This window comes from Phalangium opilio, unplaced genomic scaffold (assembly GCF_054372755.1).
Source record: "Phalangium opilio isolate 3A_F unplaced genomic scaffold, DU_Popi_V2 ptg000209l_1, whole genome shotgun sequence".
In the NCBI taxonomy this organism is placed as follows: Eukaryota; Metazoa; Arthropoda; class Arachnida; order Opiliones; family Phalangiidae; genus Phalangium; species Phalangium opilio.
Window position 1 is genome coordinate 710,087 of NW_028324217.1, and position 23,148 is coordinate 733,234.

At 39.1% G+C, this 23,148-nt stretch overlaps 1 protein-coding gene and 1 long non-coding RNA gene across 3 annotated transcripts in view; one reads left to right on the forward strand and one right to left on the reverse strand.

The window, feature by feature from the left end:
* The window catches only part of mGluR (metabotropic Glutamate Receptor), a 110,307-nt gene that overhangs the window by 19,301 nt on the left and 67,858 nt on the right, over positions 1 to 23,148 (reverse strand). For both annotated transcript variants that reach the window (XM_089855520.1, XM_089855519.1), the window contains exons 4-10: positions 18,183 to 18,834; positions 17,838 to 18,092; positions 17,158 to 17,767; positions 2,480 to 2,802; positions 2,190 to 2,406; positions 1,869 to 2,107; positions 1,478 to 1,771 (exon numbers count right to left, since the gene is read on the reverse strand). In XM_089855520.1, coding sequence (XP_089711646.1) covers positions 1,478 to 1,771; positions 1,869 to 2,107; positions 2,190 to 2,406; positions 2,480 to 2,802; positions 17,158 to 17,767; positions 17,838 to 18,092; positions 18,183 to 18,749 — 2,505 coding nt within the window. In that variant the 5' untranslated portion in view covers positions 18,750 to 18,834. The remainder of the gene's footprint in view (positions 1 to 1,477; positions 1,772 to 1,868; positions 2,108 to 2,189; positions 2,407 to 2,479; positions 2,803 to 17,157; positions 17,768 to 17,837; positions 18,093 to 18,182; positions 18,835 to 23,148) is intronic.
* LOC149618140 (uncharacterized) lies at positions 10,809 to 11,217 on the forward strand. The gene is made up of 3 exons (XR_016375494.1): positions 10,809 to 10,870; positions 10,949 to 10,975; positions 11,050 to 11,217. It is a non-coding gene; the product is annotated as an uncharacterized LOC149618140 (long non-coding RNA).

The window sequence follows — 23,148 nt, forward strand, 5'->3', positions numbered from 1 at the left end:
TCTTCTTTCTGTTGGCAACCCCCCTTTCGTTCCCCTGTCCCCGTGTGTCCCCTGTATGTCCCGAGTGAGCGATTATGACAAGTCCCGATACTTATCCTCGCTCCTGAACGGTTTTTTTCTCTCTCTCTCTCTGCCATACACTTTCTCGGAAGACATTCATATTTTGTCTCCCATCTGTCGGCCTAAATATAACTTTAACTTATATTTCTTCCCCTAGCCTATTTCGAAAGAACGACAAAAATCTGGGGAGGAGATTCGGGTCCCAGACGAGAGAGAGAGCGAGAGAGAGAACCTCGCAAACCTATATTTTCACGCGGAAAGGTAACATTTCTCTTCTGTCCTCTCTCTCACGTCGTCCACTATGGTGGCAAAGTGAGACACAATTTGTTTCCCCAAAAAATGGAATCATAACTCTTTCAACAAGTTTTAAGATTACGTTTTAGAAAGATAAATCGTCTGATTATTTGTCTAAAAATATCTTCAAAAACTACTGCTAAAGGGTACAGTATGAGCCACAAGGGAAAATCGGTAGCGTAGGTCATAGGTCATCATTTCTATATTTCAAAGTGATCAGTGTTTAAAGGTAAGCACACGATATGACGTAAAAATTAGGATATCAAGGTCACCCTTGGGGACTCAAAAGAGGGTCTGTATTGTTTAAGGGTATATCAAGGTCACTTTCAAAAAATGAATTCATTTCGAAGTACACTATTTAAAGATAGGTGCAAGATAGGACGTAACAGTTAGGATATCAGGGTCAAGGCGGACTGAAAAGAGTACGATATTTTTCTGGTATTTCAAGGTCAATTTCAAGAAATTAATTCATTTCAAAATACACTTTCTAAAGGTACCAAATACTATCTCGTACAGATTCAAAGTCCATCATCATTCATTAACCATGGAAACTCGATCTTATAAAATGAACAACGGCTCAAAATGGGGGGAAAGAATTTTTTCATTAATTAAGAAAGTAATTATTTCCAGGTTAACGCGATTCTCTTGGCTTTGATTCGATCTCGTTAGTTTCTTTTTAACTAGAAAACGAGATTCCGCCGGCCATTAATTAAATTTTCCGCAAGAGTCAAATGTAACCCCCCCCCCCCCCCGTGTCAGAAAGTTGGAAAAAGAAAAAAAGAAAAAAAACCCGGTAACTTCTTAAATTTCTTCTTCAAAAACCAAACCCCATTCTTTTAAGAAAACTGATCTCGCGAAAGACTCGATTTAGCCTAGTTGTCACTGTTAACAAAGGTACTTATGGTATTTCCTAAGCCAGACTCCCGTGGACAAGTTACAATAGGTATTAAATGACGACGAAGTTCAATTTGTCAAAAGTGTTTTTTTCAAATTAAATTTTATAGGCTTTGTTAAATAAGTGGGAAAAATGATATCGTTCAATTTAATGAGATAAGTCACGGATGCCCCCCCCGGAAGTGACGTCACAAAAGGGTTATAAAGAGAGAATGTGTGTGTGTCTTACCTCGAAAGAATTTCCGGTTCCGAAGTAGATGGGTACGAAGGCGAGCCAAATGATGCAAGTGGTGTACATGGTGAATCCGATGAACTTTGACTCGTTAAAGTTTTCGGGTATTTTTCGCGTCTTGACGGCGTAAACGGTGCAGATGGTGATGAGGATCATGTTGTAGACCAACGAAACCAGGAAGCTCGAGTCCTTGATGCTGCATTTCAGAATCACTTCGTTTCTCTTATCTTTCGGCGTGTACTGACGAGTTCCGGGTGGCTCCACCACGAACCATACCACAGTCGCGATCACCTGTTATTCCCCACCAAGGGCACAGAACCCAAGACACTCTTGTCACCAATTCATTCATTCATTCATTAAACGGTGTAAGAGATGTGGGTAAGCTTACCTGAACGGACATGAAGATCAGCGTGATGACGACTTGAGACTTGGGACTGATAAAGCTGGGTCGCCTGGCGGATTTGCGGGCGCTATCGAAGATCCGGGAGATACGGTTCGTCTTGGTCAGCAGGGAACTGTAAATGATGGCGAAGGCGAAACCGACCCCGAACCGCTGAATGCCGCAAGAGACGGGCGTCGGCTTCGACAGCAGTGCGAAAGACATGAGGTAGCATAAGAGAATACCGGCTGAAACGAGAAAACAAAAAATAAAAGAATGGTCAGAACGATCTTGTGGACCCGGGTATGACGACTTAGATCTTGACATTACCGAGTAACATATAACTGAGTTCTCTCCCGGAAGCCTTGACGATGGGCGTGTCGTTGTTTTTAATGAAGACGGAAATGACCCCCAAGGTCAGGATGATGCCGAAGCAAGCGATGGCCATGGGCACGATGGCGAAGATGGAGTCCCAACGCATGTGTTGTTGCACCAGGTCGAAGCATTCCAGCTTGTCTTCGTACGGCCACCGACCAATACCGCAGTCCTTAAATGAACAGCGACCACATTAACCTACCACCAAAGAACGTAGTGGCTCACCGCACCCCGTCTTTACTTACTTCGCAGGTGAATTCATCCTTGACCTTCTCCCAGTCCTTGCAGTCGGAACAGATCCAACAACAAGTGTCTCCGGCTTGGACATTCTTGATCTGTCCAACGCCGCAGGGCATACTGCAAACCGAGGGAGGAACAGTCTTGCGGCCCCCGCTAAAGACAATGTCCTCCATGGGCACGTGCAAATCCAAACCCGTATCATTCCACTGACCAATCTCTTGATAGGCGAACACGGAATTATTCGAAGCCACCCGACGGTAATTGTAAATGTTGTAGCGCCCCAAGCCGTCTCCTTGCTTGTCGAATTTTACTTTGCTTCCAGCCAGATCTAAGAAGAACAAGAAAAAAGCCCAAACCTTATATTAAATATCATCCTGATTCGAACGGAGCTTCGATATACACTTTAGCATTGTTTGGCGTCGGAGCTCTCAACCAATAAGAGGGGCGGTAGGGTCGGGCACTTATCTGGGTGACAAGCAAACATTCTGGCAGTGTGTGTCTCGTTCCCGCCTAACTAATCTATATCCCGGGAAAGATGGCGTTGTCGTTCCACAAAAAATAACTTCAGGCTCGGATCAACCCAAACGGAGACGACAACCTTAACGAAACAGGCGATCGTAGAAAAAAGCTTGTCATAAGCAATGTGGATGCATCAATCATTCCAAAGATATGGTCTTTGGAAGCCCGATATCGGGGGAGCTTCAGCGGCCTAAAGCCACCAACCGCTTTGTTGGATGCCAAAGGGTTGGGGCTTTTCTAGTCACCTTTAACCCCAGTTTTTTTTTCTGTTGGTCCTTTCATTCTTTTTGTTTGTCCTTTTTTGATGTCTTAATGTTTTCTAGAGCTCTGTAAGTGTATGAGATGTCTTCAATTTCTTCTAAGCAGTATGATGCCACGAAGGAATTAAAAACCCATAACCAAGTGTTCCTTCCATTACATTAAAAGCCGGGTTACCGACAATAATTAACTGCATCTTTATGTCGACTTCAAATTATAATTTACAACTGGATACCAGGCTACTTGTCGAACAAAGTGCAGTACCAAGTAGTGTGGAATAATGTTGTAAACGGTATCAATCCTTCTAGTGGGTAACCCCTTCTATAACAAACGGGAAACGCAAACATCTGACGTGAATTTACTTGAATTAAAATAAAACCACGTTTGTTCCACCGCAGTGGTTTACCCCTCGCCCAGTTGTCCCAACCTCGACAAAACCCACTTGTATCTATCTCTGTTAAACGCAACAACATTCAATACAGAGATTCCATTCTTGGATTGAGTACAAAAAGAGCCCCAACATAGTTAATAATTAATACCCTTCTCAGGCTGTAAAGGGAGGTATAGGTATAGGAAACAGGCAAGCCACCTGTCGTTTGACCCAAAAATCTTAGAGAATCTCTTTACAAGACCGCGGGGTGTCGCCCCCCTATCACCACCCTCACCTACCAAGGTAAGGCAAGGGTTACAATAGAAAAAGTATTAAAAACTAGCTAAGGGGGTTTAGGGGGGTAGGGTTGATTTGGAATCTGACGACACGACCTCAATGTTTATCGTTAGTAACGCGAGGGTTGCCATGACAACGGAGAGAGAGAAGACATCGATTCTAAGGTAGCCTTAAATCATTAGGCTTAGCGTAGCACCTTTAGAAGCAAATACATCCGTCAAAAGTATAGCTTTATATAAATATATAGGTTCAAACTTGTAGGGGTGACGAGAGAGGGCGCTTTGCTTTTGAAATGGTACTGGTGCACGTCATATATTTATTATTAATGAAAGTGAAACCAAGGCTTAGGGAAAGAGAGACCGTGACCCAAATATCATACGGAATTAGACATGCACCTTGACAATTTTACAGTCGATAATAGTTTCCGATTTCAAAACATCGTGAAATCTCAAAATTCAAAAACAAAGGCTTAACATTAACACTATGAAGATCAGGTTGCCTACCGTTAAATAACTAATATGTAACTGAAAAGAAAACCGTAACCTTTAACCTTATTCAATCTACGGAAGGTGCGGTCTTGCTTATTTAGGAATTTGCGATTCTTCCAAGCATATTTGCAACAGATGGAGGTGAACTGATTTCTTTTGGGCCAAAAAAGGAACCGGGGGGGGGATGAGGAGGAAGGCGGCAGATTATGTAAATGATTCCACTTATCCGAGGCGGAATAGAAAAAAAAAACCAGTGAAGAGCTAGGTGATGGGAAAAAGGTTGTACAATGGAATGAAGCAAGACCAAGAATCTGTAAGCCGTAATCTGTTTCAGGGCGTGGTATCACCGACCGAACGCCTCCGACACTTAAGCCTACTAAAAAACTAAGATTTCCTTAAATAGATGACGATGCCAATGCCGAGGCTTAGCTTAGGCCTTGGCCGGAATATAATAAAAGGCAAGAATTTGTTTTGGGCAAAGAAGAAAGATAACACACTGACCTTTTATATATATCTTTGTATAACAAATTAGGCTTAACTGTTTCTTTTTCTATAGTCTAAAACGAAACGTTTAGGGTTAACGATATTTTAAGAACACTTTAAGCTTCTTTCTTTCGACACATCCCAAATTCTAGCTGCGTTTTACAATAGACTGGTTAAGCACGCGACCTTTTAAGTAAACGTCGTCTGCTTAAGGTGATAGTTCAACTATTTGTTAGGACCTAACGCAAGGACTGGAGACGTAGCATCGCGGTAGAATAGACAACGTATTTATCTTTGGGTTTTGAAGAAAGAGTTCTTCTGCTGCGTCGTATGATGCGACGGCGCATGCGCTTACACTGAACGAAACAGAATGTTTCCTTCAACCCTATATAAATCAAAGCAGACTATACTGCAACCCCTCTTTTGAAAAACGGTCTTTTAAACCCTGGAAGAAACAACCCAGGCCTAAATAGCTTAACCTCTCTATTAGAATTAAAAGCGACCCAAATATGATTAAATCCGATATCCGTCAGGAAATTAGGTTAAGGTTTCCAATATTGAAAATAAAATTAAACCCAATATATAAAAACATTTGCGTAACCATGCACTGTCCACTGACCAGGCTTAAGGTTGAAAACTTGAACAGCACGTGTTGTAGAACGTGCGTGACAATATCATCTCGAGGTTGAACCGTAATTGATTCTAAGGCCGCCCGGAAATCCCGGGTTCTCTCTCTCGCTCTATATCGATCTTAAGTCTAATAACCTTTGACCTTTAGAGTTTAGAAAAGCACCCCCATCACCACCCGGATTCAGCTCCAAATATAACCCTTTATCCCAAAGCAAAGTTGATATAAAACGAGTAGAGACGTAAAGAAGATTTTAGTCCTAGAACGAACCATAAGTTTATAAGTGATATGTTCCGTTCCATAAGTATGAATGGCACTACCAATACAAGTTCGTAATGCTACTGAGATGGACTTACAGTACTCGAGATAACTAGTTCGAGAAGGAGAACGACGGAATTAAGCGAGTCAATTAAAGTCCTAACTACACTCGGTGCGTGGTTAATTAATTTTGCAGGACCAAGTTCCATCTAGGTCCTATTTAGTCTGAACTTACTAATCCCAAATTTGACAGCAGCGCCACCCCACTCACCAGGCGTATGTCGCTCGCTTTACCCTGAATCTATGACCTCCCTACTTCAATGACTTCAAAATTACAAGCTCCAGTTTCTAAGTTATCAGAATTTACAAACTTATACGGAAGGAACATATCTCATGAACTTATATATTTTTGACAAGGAAGTCGTTTTCTGTACTCATTTTATATTAACTCTGTCGTATCCAAGGAGATAAAAACCCAGGGGCCCCAGAGGCGCAACCCCCAGTCCCAGATCTAGCTGCTATGGGAATGTTTTTTTCCCTTATAAAGTTTATTTTTAAAATTTCGTTAAAATCCTTGGGTGTGTTTCTATATCTAGTACATGTCTATTGACATTGGAAGCTTCGCTTCTAAAAATACCTTTTCTAGCTATACGGTTTTCGGTTCAGTTCAATTGGAATAAAAAGCTAGGTTTAGGAGGAGGGGGGAACTCGAAGCTTGTATTGGCGGGAAATTGTCCCGCCTTTTTTCGATCACTATAGCTTGTCGTATCTACACACATACACATACAGACCGGATCATCCGGATATGACGTCATAATCAATCAAGAGATAGGAGCGAATGATTTGAAAAGGGGAGCAAAATTACAAATCGATTCAATTTTATATACTACGCTTAGAATTTTAACAAACAGATAATGTTGGGAGGGTAAAAGTATTGGAAAATGCAATGCGGGGTTAAAAATAGGGGTTTTATATTGACTAGAGACAAAACCACGGAATTATATTACCACAAATAATTCATTATATAATAATGGTATAATATTGTTCTAGACAATATCATTAATACACCTGTAGTAGAAAAACAACTAAGCTGTAGTAGAAAAACAACTAAGCTGTAGTAGAAAAACAACTAAGCTGTAGTAGAAAAACAACTAAGCTGTAGTAGAAAAACAACTAAGCTGTAGTAGAAAAACAACTAAGCTGTAGTAGAAAAACAACTAAGCTGTAGTAGAAAAACAACTAAGCTGTAGTAGAAAAACTATTAAACTGTAGTAGAAAACTACTAAGGTGTAGTAGAAAACTATCAAACCGTAGTAGAAAAACTACTAAAGTGTAGTAGAAAAACTACTAAGCTGAGTAGAAAAACTACTAAGCTGAGTAGAAAACTACTACGCTGCAATAGGAAATCTACTAAGCTGAGTAGAAAACTACTAAGCTGCAGTAGGAAATCTACTAAACTGCAGTAGAAAAACCACTAAACTCAAGTAAAAAAATGCTAAACTATAGTAGAAAACTACTAAATTATAGTAGAATAATACTATCTTATTACAACATCACAGTCACGGATGACTTTAATGAAAAAACTTGTCTCGCAACATTTAATAAAGAAATAATAAAAAGGAAAAACCTAAATGCGCTCAATGGAGTGTAAATAATGGTAGGGAAAAAAGAACTAAACTACTACCATAGGTTTAAAAAGATGGTACCAAAGAACGCAGAAGATACTAAATAAACTCCGTTACACCGAAAAAACAAAAAAAATGCGCGTCAAAAAGTAATTAGGTTTTGGCCCTTCCCCCCCCTCCCCCTTCTACACACGGAGATATGAAAAACAGCACAAAAGAAAAAGTAAATTAACAACCATCCGAACGAAGTTATCAAAATATCATAAGTTTATAAGATTTGTTCCGTTCCATAAGTTTGTTAATCTATGGTAACTTAGAAACTGGAGCTTGTAATTTTCAACTGATTGAAGTAGGGAGGTCATAAATTCAGGGTAAAGCGACATACGCCTGGTGAGTGGGGCGCTGCTGTCAAATTTGGGCTGGCTTAGTAAGTTCAGACTAAATAGGACCTAGATGGAACTTGGTCCTAGCTGCAAAATTAATTAACCACCTGCACCGAGTGTAGTTAGGACTTCAATTGATTCGCTTAATTCCGTCGTTCTCCTTCTCGAACTAGTTATCTCGAGTACTGTAAGTCCATCTCAGTAGCATTACGAACTTGTATTGGTAGTGCCATTCATACTTATGGAACGGAACATATCACTTATAAACTTATGTCGCGTTCTGAATTATTAAATCTTATAACTTTGGGTTAATTTTGTTCTGTAAGAAGCGATTAACGTTGTTTTGAACCAAAAAAAGAAAGGGAGGTAGAGAGAGTCGAAAGTAGCTCCATCATGAAGCGGAGCAACACACAGTAGATGCTAAAGTCGAAGGGGATTGTGGGAAAGCGTTGAAGCTTGATGACCATTAAAAGATAACGTTAAATTTAATTAACTGGAGCTGGTCTTTTTAAAGAGAGAGAGAGATAGAGAGAGAGAGAGAGAGAGAGAGAGAGAGAGAGAGAGAGAGAGAGAGAGAGAGAGAGAGAGAGAGTAAAAAAGTTATATCTAATGCTCTTAACACATCCGACATCATCCCTTATTTTTATATCTGATGTTTAACGAAAATTCTTTTATATTATGTCCCTAAAATTTCTAAATTAAATTAAATATACAGGGTTAATTTTGGCATTAAGTTTAAATTGATTGATTTAGCATATAGAGAAACAAAAATAAAACAACAGAAGCCATGTATGAGTGGTCATTGGGTCAAATTACAATCGGGCAATCAGTTCAATTAAATTGATTTGGATTTTATACGTTTTCTTATTTTTCTGTGCAATGTTTGTAAACGTGTTTGTTACAAAATGCAGCGCATGCCCAAAATAGGACCGGATTGGGCTGTTTAAGAGTAACGCGTCATAATATAAATCCCCGGTATTTTGAAATAACAAACTCCGGGATTCCACAGCTGTTTTAGAAACCTTTTCCCAAGCCCCCCAAAGATCCTTCTTAAAAGATTCTACAATGGGTAGCCTACTATTAGGAAAAGCAAATAGAGATAATGGAAAGTGTACGCACGAGCTAGGCGAGTTTTAAATTTTCCACAAGATGGCATGCAGACTTGAATAGTATTTTAATTTTAGTTGGCTCAGAAGCACCATGCCTTACTTTCCACTATTTCTATATGCTTTTGCCTTAACGCGTTGAAAGTGGGAATACCTTTTCTTACGGTTTTCTCAAGGCTTTTTTTCTTTAAGCCTTTGCGTAAGATCCATAAACAGATCAATAATATCTCTCACTCTTCGGGTTTCTTCCAATACCTAAGGGAGAATACGTGCTCTTAGCTTTGTTTTTCTCCCTACGATATAACGAGTCGATATTCGTCTTCAAACCATTAATACAGCGAAGCTATTAACCCTCGTATATTCTTCTACCATATTTCGGCCCTTTTCCCTGTATTAACTAGGATCTAACGAACTTATTTTAAGGGAGGCAATCATCTTCGTTAAAACAGTATGTTCCCCTAACAGTTTTTCTTTTACTCGCTCTAATTGATAACAAAAAAGAATGATAACAGGGTTTAGTTTAAGCTAAGAGTGTCGTGGAATATGCGTTCTTCAACCAATCATGGAGCAAAAAGGGGTTGAATACCCAAGTTACACTAATTCTCTCCACTATTCCTATGTTTATCAACCTATACTCAATATTAATAGTCCTAAACGCAATATTATTAGTCCTAAACTCAATATTATTAGTCCTAAACCCAATATTATTAGTCCTAAACCAACATTAATAGTCCCAAATCCAAAATAATAGTCCTAAATCCAAAATAATAGTCATAAACCCAACATTCATAGCCCTAAACCCAACATAATAGTCCTTAACCCAACATAATAGTCCTAAACCCAACATTAATAGTCCTAAACCCAACACAATAGTCCTAAACCCAACATTAATAGTCCTAAACCCAATATTAATAGTCCTAAACCCAACATTCATAGTCCTAAACCCAACATTATTAGTCCTAAAAACAACATTCATAGTCCTAAACCCGACATTAATAGTCCTAAACCCGACATTAATAGTCCTAAACCCGACATTAATAGTCCTAAACCCAACATAAATTGTCCTCCGTCCAATAATTGATATTACATCATTCGGCAGTAAACAAATAAGATTTGAAAATAACTGATGATAGCTAATTTATTGGAGAGGATATAGGCCTAGGTAAGAGGGGGTGGGCTTTGACGTAGGTACTACAAGGTAAGATTGACCTCTACATTATATTAGCGGTTTCAACAAAGGGTGGTTTTTCCTGTACGTCATCTCGGTCAATTTATGATGGAGTCTTTGACTATATACTTCAAGAAGATTTCCTACCGAGCTAGCCCACTATATCCTATTACACACTTCAACTCTAGAAGATAGAGAGAGAGTCCTTCTTCTTTACCCTTATTATCGCTAAAGGGATTGGCCTCGTGTGGTTAGCCCCCCCCCCCCGTCCTCCTACCCTCCTCCTGATAGCCTTAAGAGAGAGACAGAGCCTTAGGTACGGCATGGAAGATTTCAAAAAACCCTTATCTCAAATACCGAAACCAATACGGCAAAAGATAGATGAATTTCCTTTAGTTAGTCCAAGAATATTGAACTACTAAATTTTTAGTAGAAAATTACTATGACCAGCCGATTTTGATTTTGCCCCACAAGGGATGCACCCCAAACTCAAGTTATCATGAACATTGGATGATTGTTTATGATTGGATGGCCCCTTAATAGTCCTAAACCCGACATTAATAGTCCTAAACCCAACATTAATAGTCCTAAGCCCAACATTAATAGTCCTAAACCCAACATTAATAGTCCTAAACCCAACAGTAATGGTCCTAAACCCAACATTAATAGTCCTAAACCCAACATTAACAGTCCTAAAACCAACAGTAATAGTCCTAAACCCGACATTATTAGTCCTAAACAATAATAATAATAATAATAATAAAATGCTTTTATTGGAGCAACCTTTAAGAGATTCAAGTCTTATTTACAAAGGTGTCCATTGTTAAATTAAAATTACTTAAAATTGGTTAAAATGGATTAATTCCTAATTAAGATATTGTTTTAATATAGTTTTTTAAAGCGTTCTTAAACTCGGTGGTGGGTTCGATTTTTTTTATTGAGTTTTGTAGGCTGTTCCAAAGTTTAACTCCACGAAATTTGACACTTTTAAGGCGAAATCTGGAGGTGCAAGTTTCTACATAAAAGTCATTGATGTGGCTCCTGGTACTGTGATGAAGTCTTGGGTCGGAGAAGTGGTCCAGTATGTACGGAGGGGCTCTATTGTTTTTAATAGAGTGCATTAAGGTTAAAATATTATAGTGATAGTTTTCTTTAGGTGTCTTAATGTTAGCTATAAACCCGACATTAATAGTCCAAAACCCGACATTAATAGTCCAAAACTCAACATTAATAGTCCTTAACCCAACATTAATAGTCCTAAACCCAACATCAACCTATTCAGTCCAACATTGGGGGGCAAAATTGAAGTTACAATCCTCAAAATTCAGTTGATTTCCCATAGAACCATCCAACTCAAATACTTCGGTCAAATTACCCTCCCACAAGCTGTTGTCCAGTGTTAATAAGACATGGATGGTCAGTTTCATATATATTCATGATAAAATGATTCGATATGAATATCTGGTGACTTCAAATCTATTAGAAGGTTGTTGAGTTTTCTCATAGTGCAAGGCGCACTTGAAACGAATCTTTCCTGATATTACGGTTGTCGTCGGACTATAGAATCACAATCAGTTCTTCACTCTCGACTCTACTCCACTCTTTATTTTTTTCCCCGTTCAATTCTTAGTATAGAGAGAGTTCTATACTTGGCTTCGAATTTTACGCTCTCAAAATCTCGAGATTTGTAGCTCTCGCACCAGATTCGTAAGACGCCAGAAATAGAAACCCCAACAAGTAGTCCCTAAACTTCAGGATTAAGAATGAAAGAATTCTTACATTTTCCTACAAATATGTACAGGGTGTTCTATCAAAAAGGGACCGGGGTAATTATGGGACAGAAGTATGTACATGAGTGGGATGCGTGGTTCTATGGGAAATCAACTGAATTTTGAGTCCAGCCGATTTTGACCTATTATTATGACTGAAAAAAAGTTTTAGGGATAACCCCACTTAATTCAATTAGAAATTATTGTCTGTCCAGTTTCTTACTTATTAAATTTAAGGGGGGTCATCCAATCATAAACACTTCTCCAATATTCATTCGTAACTTGGGGGTTGTGGGGTCCAAAATCAAAATTTAAGGGCTGGTCATAGAAGTTACATAATACATTTTTCGAATCACTCAAAAATTCAGTTGATTTCATAGATTGTATTATTCTTAATTTAGGTTCCAAACACGAGTGGCGATATCATAAGGTAGCCAAAATACCACGTGTCAAAAGTCAAGAGCCAGAGCTAAGCTTTATCAAGGATATCCAGCGCCATGCCTATGTATATATCCTTACACGTATATAAGCGTACAAAGACGAAGTCAAAAAAAAAAGAGGAAAGATTGAAAGTCTTTGATAGAAGGAGACGGTTTATTTCGATCTGACAGCAAAGCTAACGGCAGATGAAAAAAGGAAAAAAAGAGAGAAGGGTCTTTGAGAATTGGTGGAAAAAGAAGACTTTTCAAACTATCAAAAAGTCAAATCTTATAGAGAGGAACCGCGATCCATTCATGGTTACCAGATAAAATGGTTAAACTCGAAAATATCCACACGAATTCCATGGACAACAGACTTACAGGCTTTACAGTTCGAGAAGGAGAACGACGGAATTAAGCGAGTCAATTGAAGTCCTAACTACACTCGGTGGTGGTTAATTAATTTTGCAGCTAGGACCAAGTTCCATTCCATCTAGGTCCTATTTAGTCTGAACTTACTAAGCCCAAATTTGACAGCAGCGCCTCACTCACCAGGCGTATGTCGCTTTACCCTGAATCTATGACCTCCCTACTTCAATCACTTCAAAATTACAAGCTATCTCAAGTTTCTAAGTTACCAGAATTTACAAACTTATGGATGCAACATATCTTATTATGAACTTATGCTTACAATTACAAATAAGTCCATCAATTTCCAAACTTAAAAAGATCTACTTTAGGGTAGGGAGCTCTTCAAAAAAAAAGGTCAAAGGGTAGCGCGAACCATCGCTGTTAAGTAACCGTGTCCGTCTGCAATACGAATTCGTCGTGTGGAACCTCGACTCTTTGCTGCTGCTATATACAATCTTGAATAGGGTAAATTTACCGTAGAAATACAAGCGGAAATCGATGCTTCTAAGATTGCGTGAGTAGCAATTTATTCCGTGCCAAGGGTTACGAGAAATATCAGAAATTGTACTACGTAACCAAAAAAGAAAAGGCCATTTTCAAAATGGATGCAATTTCGATTTCGATAAAATTTCAAAGCCCTGCTTGGGTATTATTTTCCAATGATCTTGTTATTTCAAACCTCCAATAATGTCGAGCGAGCTAGCTAGCTTTCTATAGGTTCTAGAAAAACGTTTATTTCTACTCCTCTAAAGTTGTCTCTCTCTTTTTTTTTTGGGTTGGGTTGGCATCTCGCGTACCACTCAAATCTCAATGGATTCATTCTTTTTAATATTTTTTTTTGGGGTGCCGAAAGATAAATTTGACGTTTGATAAATTCAAAAATTTGATTATTTTTTGCCCCTCAAATTTTTAGATTACGTTAAAAACCCTTCCCCAAAATTTCTTCCCAATCTTTTTATTTTTTTTTGGAGTTCAATGTCTTCTTTTTTGAATGACAGAAAAGGTTACGTTACGTTTAATTTAGTTTAATTTAATTACGTTTAAAATATAAATTGTCATTTATAATAAATCTACATGTGAGAGGTTATATAATATTGTATTTTGAACCCGGGGAATAAATACAAAGCTAACAAGAATAATTCCGTAACGTAACCTTATCAAGGTTGCTGTTTACATAATTAATCTGGAAGACACTCTGTGAATCTCGCTGCATAATTTATGCTAATTAGTTAGGAAAAGCAAAATAATTTCTTCATTCAAAAATGCATCCATGTTCAAATGATGAACATAACACGGTGGTCATTTTGCAACCAGTATAGTACTTGTTCTAGTAACCATTAAATACGGTATCAGCTCCTGTCTCTTTGGTTTGGTACCTAAGGTTTGCGACACTCAATTTGGGCCTGCCAATCTAATGGTGGACAGCTTGTCTCGGTGGTCCTTATGGTTGAACCATCCCCCAACCTTCAACCCTCCCAAAATCCCGGTGTACTCTGAGAATCCTTGTTAAAGCTACGCTTAAGAACTATCTCGTTTCGTATATAACCTGTCAGAAAAGGTGTCTTGGGATTTAGACGTGCCATCCATTGCAAACTATAACAAGTACCCGAGCGCCAGTCGCCACTACACCTCACCCAGATGCGATGCACTCCCGCTGTTTTAAAGCTTTTACTTTCGAACCTAGGCCTAGTTTAGAGTTTTCGGAAACAGCTGAAAGAGTTCCAAGTGATAACGTGTTTCAAGAGTAAATTAAGGTCAGGTCAGAGGTCATATTAACACGTGTTTGTTATATTTTATCAGGAATTATTGCGTAGCAATTTTCACTCAAAGGATATCTAGGTGGGCTTTGAGGGAGGAGCTTGCTAGACTAATCCTTATATATGACGAATTTTAGCTCGCTAATAATCTATCTCATCCAACCAATGAAACAACAGAAATACGCTAACAGAATTATGAAATTATGAGGCGTGATGACGTAAAATAAGTTCTCAAGCCCCGCCCACAAAACCCAAGTAGAAATTAACATGGAAGATTTAAGGGGACACGATCCTTCCTAGTAGCTGTATGCATTCTTGCTAAATTTTAATACAACTCCATGTTTTCAAGCTGTATTCGCGTCTACCCAAGGTTCTAAAAGACTACAAACAACGCGAACTCAAAATTAACCACAAACAGAAACTAAAGAACCATATTTCTTAAAAAAAAAAACCCCTTTGATCTAATATTTACTTTATCCTGCCAATATTTAGGTTAAGAAAAGAAAATTTTTGGGGAAACCGCATAATGCAGTCGAAAGAAATAAAGAGTAGATGCCCTAGAAACAATACACCCTAAGAAACGCCACCATCTGTCTGTTATATAGGACGAGAAATAAGAGAAAATTACACTCATCTTACCCCCAAGGAAAAATGGCCCAGAAAAAAAACCTCATCTCCACAGTATTAGATTTCGCAAATATCTATAACTATATGAAAGTTCTGCCGGCAAATATAAGGTTACATTTCTATGAATCGCATTCAATTTTACCCAAGAATATTGCTACTAAACAGCGAGCATTTAGGCCTAAAATCAAGGGGAGAAACGAGCCTATAACATACTCGAAGGACTTTCCTGTATCTCTTATAGAACCAGAGTTATGAGTGGACTGTAAATAAGGCCATGTTAATCCTTAATCCTATGGAGAGGACGTCCATGAACATTTCGTTCAATTACTCGATCCCTAATTGTTGTAACTCCAAATATAAAACATCGTTGGAAAGCGGAGAAATAGGACTATAACATACTCAAGGGACTTCCCTGTATCTCTTATAGAACCAGAGTTATGACACTCCAAAGATGTTAATCCTAGGGAGAGGACGCCCATGAACATTTCGCTTAATTACTCGGGTCCTGATTGTTGTAACCCCAAGTTTTAGGTATCCCTTTAAAGGGAAGAAATAGGACTATAACATACTCAAAGGACTTCCCAGTATCTCTTATAGAACCGTGTCTCTCTTGGGTAGCTTCTTTTAATTGATCGAAAGTTCAATTTAATTAATAACGATTAATTATCTTTCTCGAAGGAGGGAGGGAGGAGGGCCATCGTCGATTAAAATTCAATTAGAAAAAGTTTAGGAAGGGGGTAGAAGGGTTGGCCAGTTAAGGTTTTACGAGGCGAGTTTTAAGACTTAATATAAATCAACTCCCTAATTACCTTGAACTTAAAAAAAATGTCATTGCCAACGATAAAGTCTTAATAAACTTCAATCTAAAAGACCCCGGGCCTCGTAAAAAGGACCCCCTACTCCCAAACCCTGAAAATCAGCTATAAAACCGACCCTTAGCCTTAAACCCTACTTAACAAAACGCTTGATAAGTCCAGTTTAAATCTAATATCAAAAATCATAGTAACTTTAGATCGAGGATCAAAGCTAAGGTATAACAGACAGTAAAGGCGACCCTAAAGAGAGGCTGACAAGTATACTTGTTAAAAGGTGCTATAACGCCTTCACTCTGGCGATTTCATAGAGTGTCAGTGTTCCTTTAAGGAGGCAATAAAGAGCTGCGGGGGGGGGGGAAGGAGTGAATTTGAAGCAATCACCTCGAGCCTTAATTTATAGAGTGACCGCCGCCGACACCGCCGACTTTTATCCGAGTTAGTGGGGTTTTCGGTGGAATTCCAGAGCTGGAAATGTACTCTGGAATATTTTTAGGAATGTTTGGAATTCGTGTTTAAAAGCATTTTTCCCCGATTTTGTCAAACCAACCGTTTCTAAAGACATTGGGTTACCATTTGGTTCAGTACGTACCAAGGAGCTAGGTGGATAGGCCTCATAGTACCGTTCTACTATATCGTAGTAGTATTCGCACTATACCGTGGTAGGTTTCGCCCTATACCGTAGTAGGTTTCGCCCTATACCGTAGTAGGTTTCGCCCTATACCGTAGTAGGTTTCGCCCTATACCAAAGTAGGTTTCGCCCTATACCAAAGTAGTTTTCACCCTATACCGTAGTAGTTTTCACCCTATACCGTAGTAGGTTTCACCCTATACCGTAGTAGGTTTCACCCTATACCCTAGTAGGTTTCACCCTATACCCTAGTAGGTTTCACCCTATACCGTAGTAGGTTTCACCCTATACCGTAGTAGGTTTCACCCTATACCGTAGTAGGTTTCACCCTATACCGTAGTAGGTTTCACCCTATACCGTAGTAGGTTTCACCCTATACCGTAGTAGGTTTCACCCTATACCGTAGTAGGTTTCACCCTATACCGTAGTAGGTTTCACCCTATACCGTAGTAGGTTTCACCCTATACCGTAGTAGGTTTCACCCTATACCGTAGTAGGTTTCACCCTATACCGTAGTAGGTTTCACCCTATACCGTAGTAGGTTTCACCCTATACCGTAGTAGGTTTCACCCTATACCATAGTAGGTTTCACCCTATACCGTGGTAGTTTCCGCCCTATACCTACCAGGTTTATAATTATAAACAGAAAAATAAAACAAAAAAAATGGACTCACCAACGAAGGAAACATTGAGCAGGTAATTTTTGTAAAAATGTCCGCCGTCCATATCTCTGAGGGCGTCGCAGTAATTGTCGGGCGGCGAGGATCCGCAGACTTCAACCCAGGCGTCATGGAGTCCGTGGGCCATGGCGTAGACGGCGTCTATGACGAACTGAACTTTGGACTCTTGTTTATAGCCGACGGACTTGTCGAGTTGGATATGGGGGGAACACGTAATTGTGACGTTATCCTTCTCTTCCGGGCTCAAATTTTCGGGTAATTTGCACGAGAACATGTTCTCCCAGTACTCTTTGAACCACGGATTGCGCGTATTTTTCGCGGGGTCGAGTGACTGCATATAATCGTCGAAAGGTTTGACGTGATTGGACAAGAGTTCGACGGTGATGGCGCCTTCCGCCACGTCTTCTATGCCTTCGACGATATTGTCTTGTTTGCCCCAGCCGTCACTGGCCACCCAAACGACGTCCTCGTAATTCCAGCCTTGGCTCTTCACTCTTTTCGCGGCCAATAAAATACCGCGCGCGTCTTCGGCGCGAGCGAATAAAACCACACCTCGAGCGTTCGTTTTTTGTTGGATATTATGATAAATTTGTTCGTACGTTTTCTGCAATACAAACAAAAAACAAACAACATTACCACCATCTCGGTCCAATCAGAGACGAGGCTTTAATTACCTCGTCAGCGGAATGAGTAACTTTTTCGTTGGCGGCAATGCAGATATTTCTGGCACGGGCTTCTCGGACGAAAGCGGTCAAGCCAGAGTCGCCGTACTGACCCTCGGAAGAGACGACCGAGATGTAGGACCAATTGAAGACTTGGACTAAGTCGACGAGCGCCACCGCTTGGAATGTGTCCGGAGGAACCGTGCGCGCGAAGAAGTCGTAGCGCGACTTGTCACTCAGGGTCGTACCCGTCGACGCTGGACTCACCTAACCAATGGCAAGCGCCCAAAATAAAACCAAAACACCCCAAATTCAAAACGTATTAAAATTAGCGAAGAGACTCGAGTCGTGTCGTACCTGAGGAATCCTGAAAAGCCTGAGCAAATTGGCCACTTGCAGGGAGACCTCGCTGTAGGAACCCCCGATGACCCCCGTAATGGCTTTGTTGGAGAACTTGAGCTTAGGAGTGGAGCGATCGGAGCATTCGAACGAAGACGCGTCCACGGTATTGATGGAGGCGCGAATGAACTCCAGCGACTGATTCAAGGCGTAACTGTCGCTGGAGCAAGTGTCCATGATGGTGGCGCCCAGCGTCAGGTTCCCGAGAAGGTTCGGATCGGCGTTAATTCGATCTATCGCGTACAACATGGCTTCCAGTCGCTGAATGCCACGGTCTTTGTTGATTCCTCCGCACTTGGTCTTGATCCCTTTCTGATGGACGGGGAACAGTCCTCCTAACATGATTTGACCTTCTTGGTGGACCTTTTGTCCGTGCGTGGCTAGCGTCGTTAAAAGACGCCCGCCGAACAGGATATCCGGCATCCATAACAACGTCACCGGAAGTAAGAGAAAGAAAGGAACTGATCCGTGGGAACCCGAGCGACGACTCAACATGCTCGGTGAGAGCCATGATGACCAATTCATGGCCAGTTTCACGCGCCACACCTGATGTAATCGATGGAACGCACTAAGAATAGTTGGAATGACGCCCCAGTCCTGGATTTACCATCTGCATATAACAGGAAAAGAGATATGTTCATTAGCTCAAGTGTATTTAACTTTGAATTAATATGAACACCCTCTAAAAGAGGGCTTCAAAAATTGAGCACATGTTGACGTAACACAATGCTGTCTTGTGTCACGAATATCGTCGACGTGCTAAGCGACTAACGGGGCCCCATTGGACGCAAGTCAACGAGTCAAACCTACCGAGGAGGCTTGTCTCCAAGGCAATGGGTGACAAGTTATGACTGTCGCCCGTCGGCTTCCCGATTAGAAGCTTTAAACTCAGCTCACTCTGCTCAGATTAAATTAAACATAATTCCAATCGCAATTAAACATCAAAATTATACATTAAAATATCGACTTGTTTAACAAGAAGAAACAGAAATTTAAGAAATTGGATAGAGATGTTTGATTGAAGATGATTAAAGAGTTATTAAACTAATTTCAAGTAGACGATAATCAAAAATAGTTAGCAATTTATCGGAAATTAAAATTAAAAATTAAGTATAAAATTAATTTTAATTTAATGCAATTAAACTAAAAATCAAAGGGATACTGAAACAGTTTCTAAGTTAAATTTAGAAAAACACAAATAAATCTACACTTTATCCCGAACTTGTACCGAAGAAAGAGAAAAACATAAAAAAAAACAACTTAACAAAATAACTTGGTACTGAATCTGTTGAGAGAATTTCTTGAAAGTTAAAACATTTGGAACTCTTGTTTGAACTAAACATTCAACCAATCAGAATTAAGGAAGGTCCTAATTACAAACACGACACGAGACTCCTCGTCCCGAGTTTGGCAAAGCATAAAAAAAAATAAGCTAAAGACGAACAAACTTAGGTTGAAAATAAAAACTTTGCACGCAAAGGCTTAGCAAGGAATAAATTGTCTTTTCGCTGCTACAGGTGTTGCTAAAGATCTTCGTCAGGGTTTCCAAAGAAATTACCCAACTTTTTTTACGCTATTAACAAGGATCGCGTTGCCGATGCAAGTTTTCTACCGACCTAAGCTCTATCGAGATGGGATAGGCGATTCCCATAATACCTCGCGAGGGATATTCCACTTAATTAAAATTTATCTTTGTCCATCGATACATAGGAGTCTAGTATATCGAGGTCTTTTTAAATTTAATGTCAGCATTGGTATACTTTGGGAGGAGTTAAATGATTGAGGATCCGAATAAGTAATCATTTTTGGGTATATCAAGGTCACTTTCAACTAAGTAAATAATTAATTTATTTATTTCAAAGTGATCTCGATTTTAAGAATAATAAATAATGTATTCCCCTAATAAGAGCTCTCACTTCATAATTTACTATTATGCAAATTTGGTCGGCAAAAAATTAATTTCTTAATTTACGAGAGGGTCTTTAATTTACAATTAAACAGAGACAGAGTCACGTGATAGAATCCAACAAAGGCTTAGAGGAGTGTCAATTGAACGGACCCAAAACCTTCTAGGCCTAAGTCATATAAGAAACTATTGAGTTTGGGAAAACGTTCTTTTGTATCTCAACAATTTGAGGGTGGAGGGGGGCCAAGTTCCTTCATTGTCTTTGAATCCGAGTGTCTTTCTAACAAATAAAGCTAAGAAAGAAAAAAAATACAAAGCTGAGAACTTCAAAGCTGTCTCTTAATTAGGAGCGAAAAGGTCTTTTACTTGGCGACCAACTCACAACTTTTCTTTGTCATACCGGCGTCCGAAAATTTCCCGACGAGCTGCTTCTACCCCTAACCCTTTCGTCCCTCTCCCTTGTCATGCGCGGTAGTAATTCTGTCGTCAACAATTAATTTCAGAGCTCAGTCTTTTGAGTGAAGTTAATATAAGCTAAGCCTTGGTTACTTGCAAACATTACTTACAAATGGAAACTTTATACTTATTACATTATTTTAACAAAATTGTATTCGCAAATAAGATAAACAAGCTAGGAAGGAGCCATTATTTACATATAGAAAAAGGCTGTTTTCCAATAGGGGAATAAGGCATTCCTAGCATGCATGCATCAATCAATATACGAAACCATAAATCAAATACAACTTTTAATAAATTCTCTTGAATTCTCATACTCATACTCGAGATTTCAATAATTAAATTAATATCAAAAAATATTTGATCATCAATTTCGTTTTGGAGAAATTCGAACGTGGCATTTTTGGTCTATATTTTTAGTTTTCATACTATATTGAAGGAATGGTACGAATTACACTGCAGGAGGGTAGGCTACTTGGCCTACAAATCGCAGTACACCAAGTATACCCATGGTCTTTTGGTACAAGTAAATGCAGTATCAACCCTTCTAGTCTGAAAATTTGGGGGCTTCGGTTGGGGGATGGGGTGGGCCCAAAACCTTAAAAATAGAAATCTATAACGATTTTCTAGCTGGTCCTCTTCTCGCGAAATTCCGATTCGGAATTTGAAGCCTAAATGTGTCAAAAAGGGAAGGGGGGCCGGGGGTCTAGGTCCCGGGGTAACATCTGGCAAAAAGGGATTTTGAGTCTTTACTCGATGCCCAAAGAGAGAACGAACGCGGACTGTTAGATTTAGGAGAATTTATCTTAAGGGGGCCCGTAACGGCTCTCTAAAAGCGCGGGAAATAGCCCTGCAAAGGTTAAACGAGGTGGCCGGCCATTCCTTCCACCCACCACCATGGAGGACCAATAAGGAGGGCCACTATATCCTTCCCTCAAAACCAAAAATGCCCACCCAAAGAGTATATAGTCAATAAATTTCCAAAAGGGCCCCCCAAAAGTTTGTTCCAGCAATTTCTCTGCCATTATTTTAAACTGAGTAATATTTCTGGGGGACCAAAGAGGAATTTTGAAGATTTTTGGGAAATATCCAAAGTTGTTTGGAACTGAAATGATTTTAAAGTGTTAAAAGAAAATTTCTGATTCGTATTTTAAATATTAGCAGAAGGGGATAATACTTAAGAAGTGTGAAAGCCACTCTGTATCCTCTTAATATTACTAAATCATCAACAATCAATTGACCCACAAACGTTGACAAAAATCCATATCAGCGCGCCTTGACAAATATAGTTACGAGCTGGTTTTTCCTGTAATTAAGGAAATGGACTGTCTATATAAATATGGTCCGAGAGTTCATCAAAAATTAACTTTTAAATTGTTTACTATAGGCGTAACTAATAATGTATGTATGTATGGTCATCAAAACTGACCGTTAACGATACTTGGATGGACGTATACACATACAAACACACGTTGATTAAACGAAGCTTTTGACCTACATAAAGATAGCCCTTAAGCACAAACAATTATTGATCATTTATATCGCGCACCTAATACAAAACAATACAATACAATTTACAAAACTCGAATTAATAATTCGGAATAACAGATATAATCGCCAAATTAAAGGCTACTGATTAATTGACAGAAGTTCATAAACTAAACAATTAAGAACCAAGTTAAACGATGATTAAACGTTAACCCGTTTCAATACGAAATCATTAGCCAATCAGTAAGCTTCGAGTAACTACGTCATAAACCCACCATTGGTAATGAATAAAGTCCCAATAACCTAAATAATGTAAAAATTCCTTAACGTTAATAATGTAGGTATATCGCGAACCTAAATATAGCGTACAATGAATTTATCCATAACAAACATATACTTTTGAGGGCACGCGCATTTACTTTCAAAGGAAAGGTGAACGCACGCGCGTTTCATTTAATCTTCAATGGAAAAGGAACCCGATTATCATAGCTTACGATACCCCTTTACTTCCTTACTGTATATATAGGTACAAGTCGCGAGAAAGTGTAAAGGTACAGATATAAGTATATAGGTGCTGTTGCTATAAAAGGTTAAAATATCGAATTTCCGAACTTTTTTCTATTATTCTTATTTCGCAGTTAACGCTGTTGCTTGTTTATTCCAAATGGATAATAAAAATGGCCGCCGCCGCTATGACGCTCGTACCTTCGCGTTTCGAGCTATTGTAACTGACTTCTAACACGCTATGCATAAAGGTAATAATGATCAAACTAACCAATGAACCGTGATAAAAGTTTTAGAACCTGAAAACCCAATTGACATTTAAAATAAATAAATAAATCTATTTACGATATTTGCAACAACAAAATACAAATTTGTGTTCAAAATGAAATATTTTCAAATTGGATTTGAATTTTTTATATACTTATTTACTAAATAAACAGCTTAGCATTACGTAAGTGATGGTATTCAAAAATGGGACTGTAATTACAGTATAATGGTTCATTCAATGATTTTCTAAATTGGTCTGGAATAAATCGAACCCAGGGCCCCAGGGTCCGATATAAAATCCCT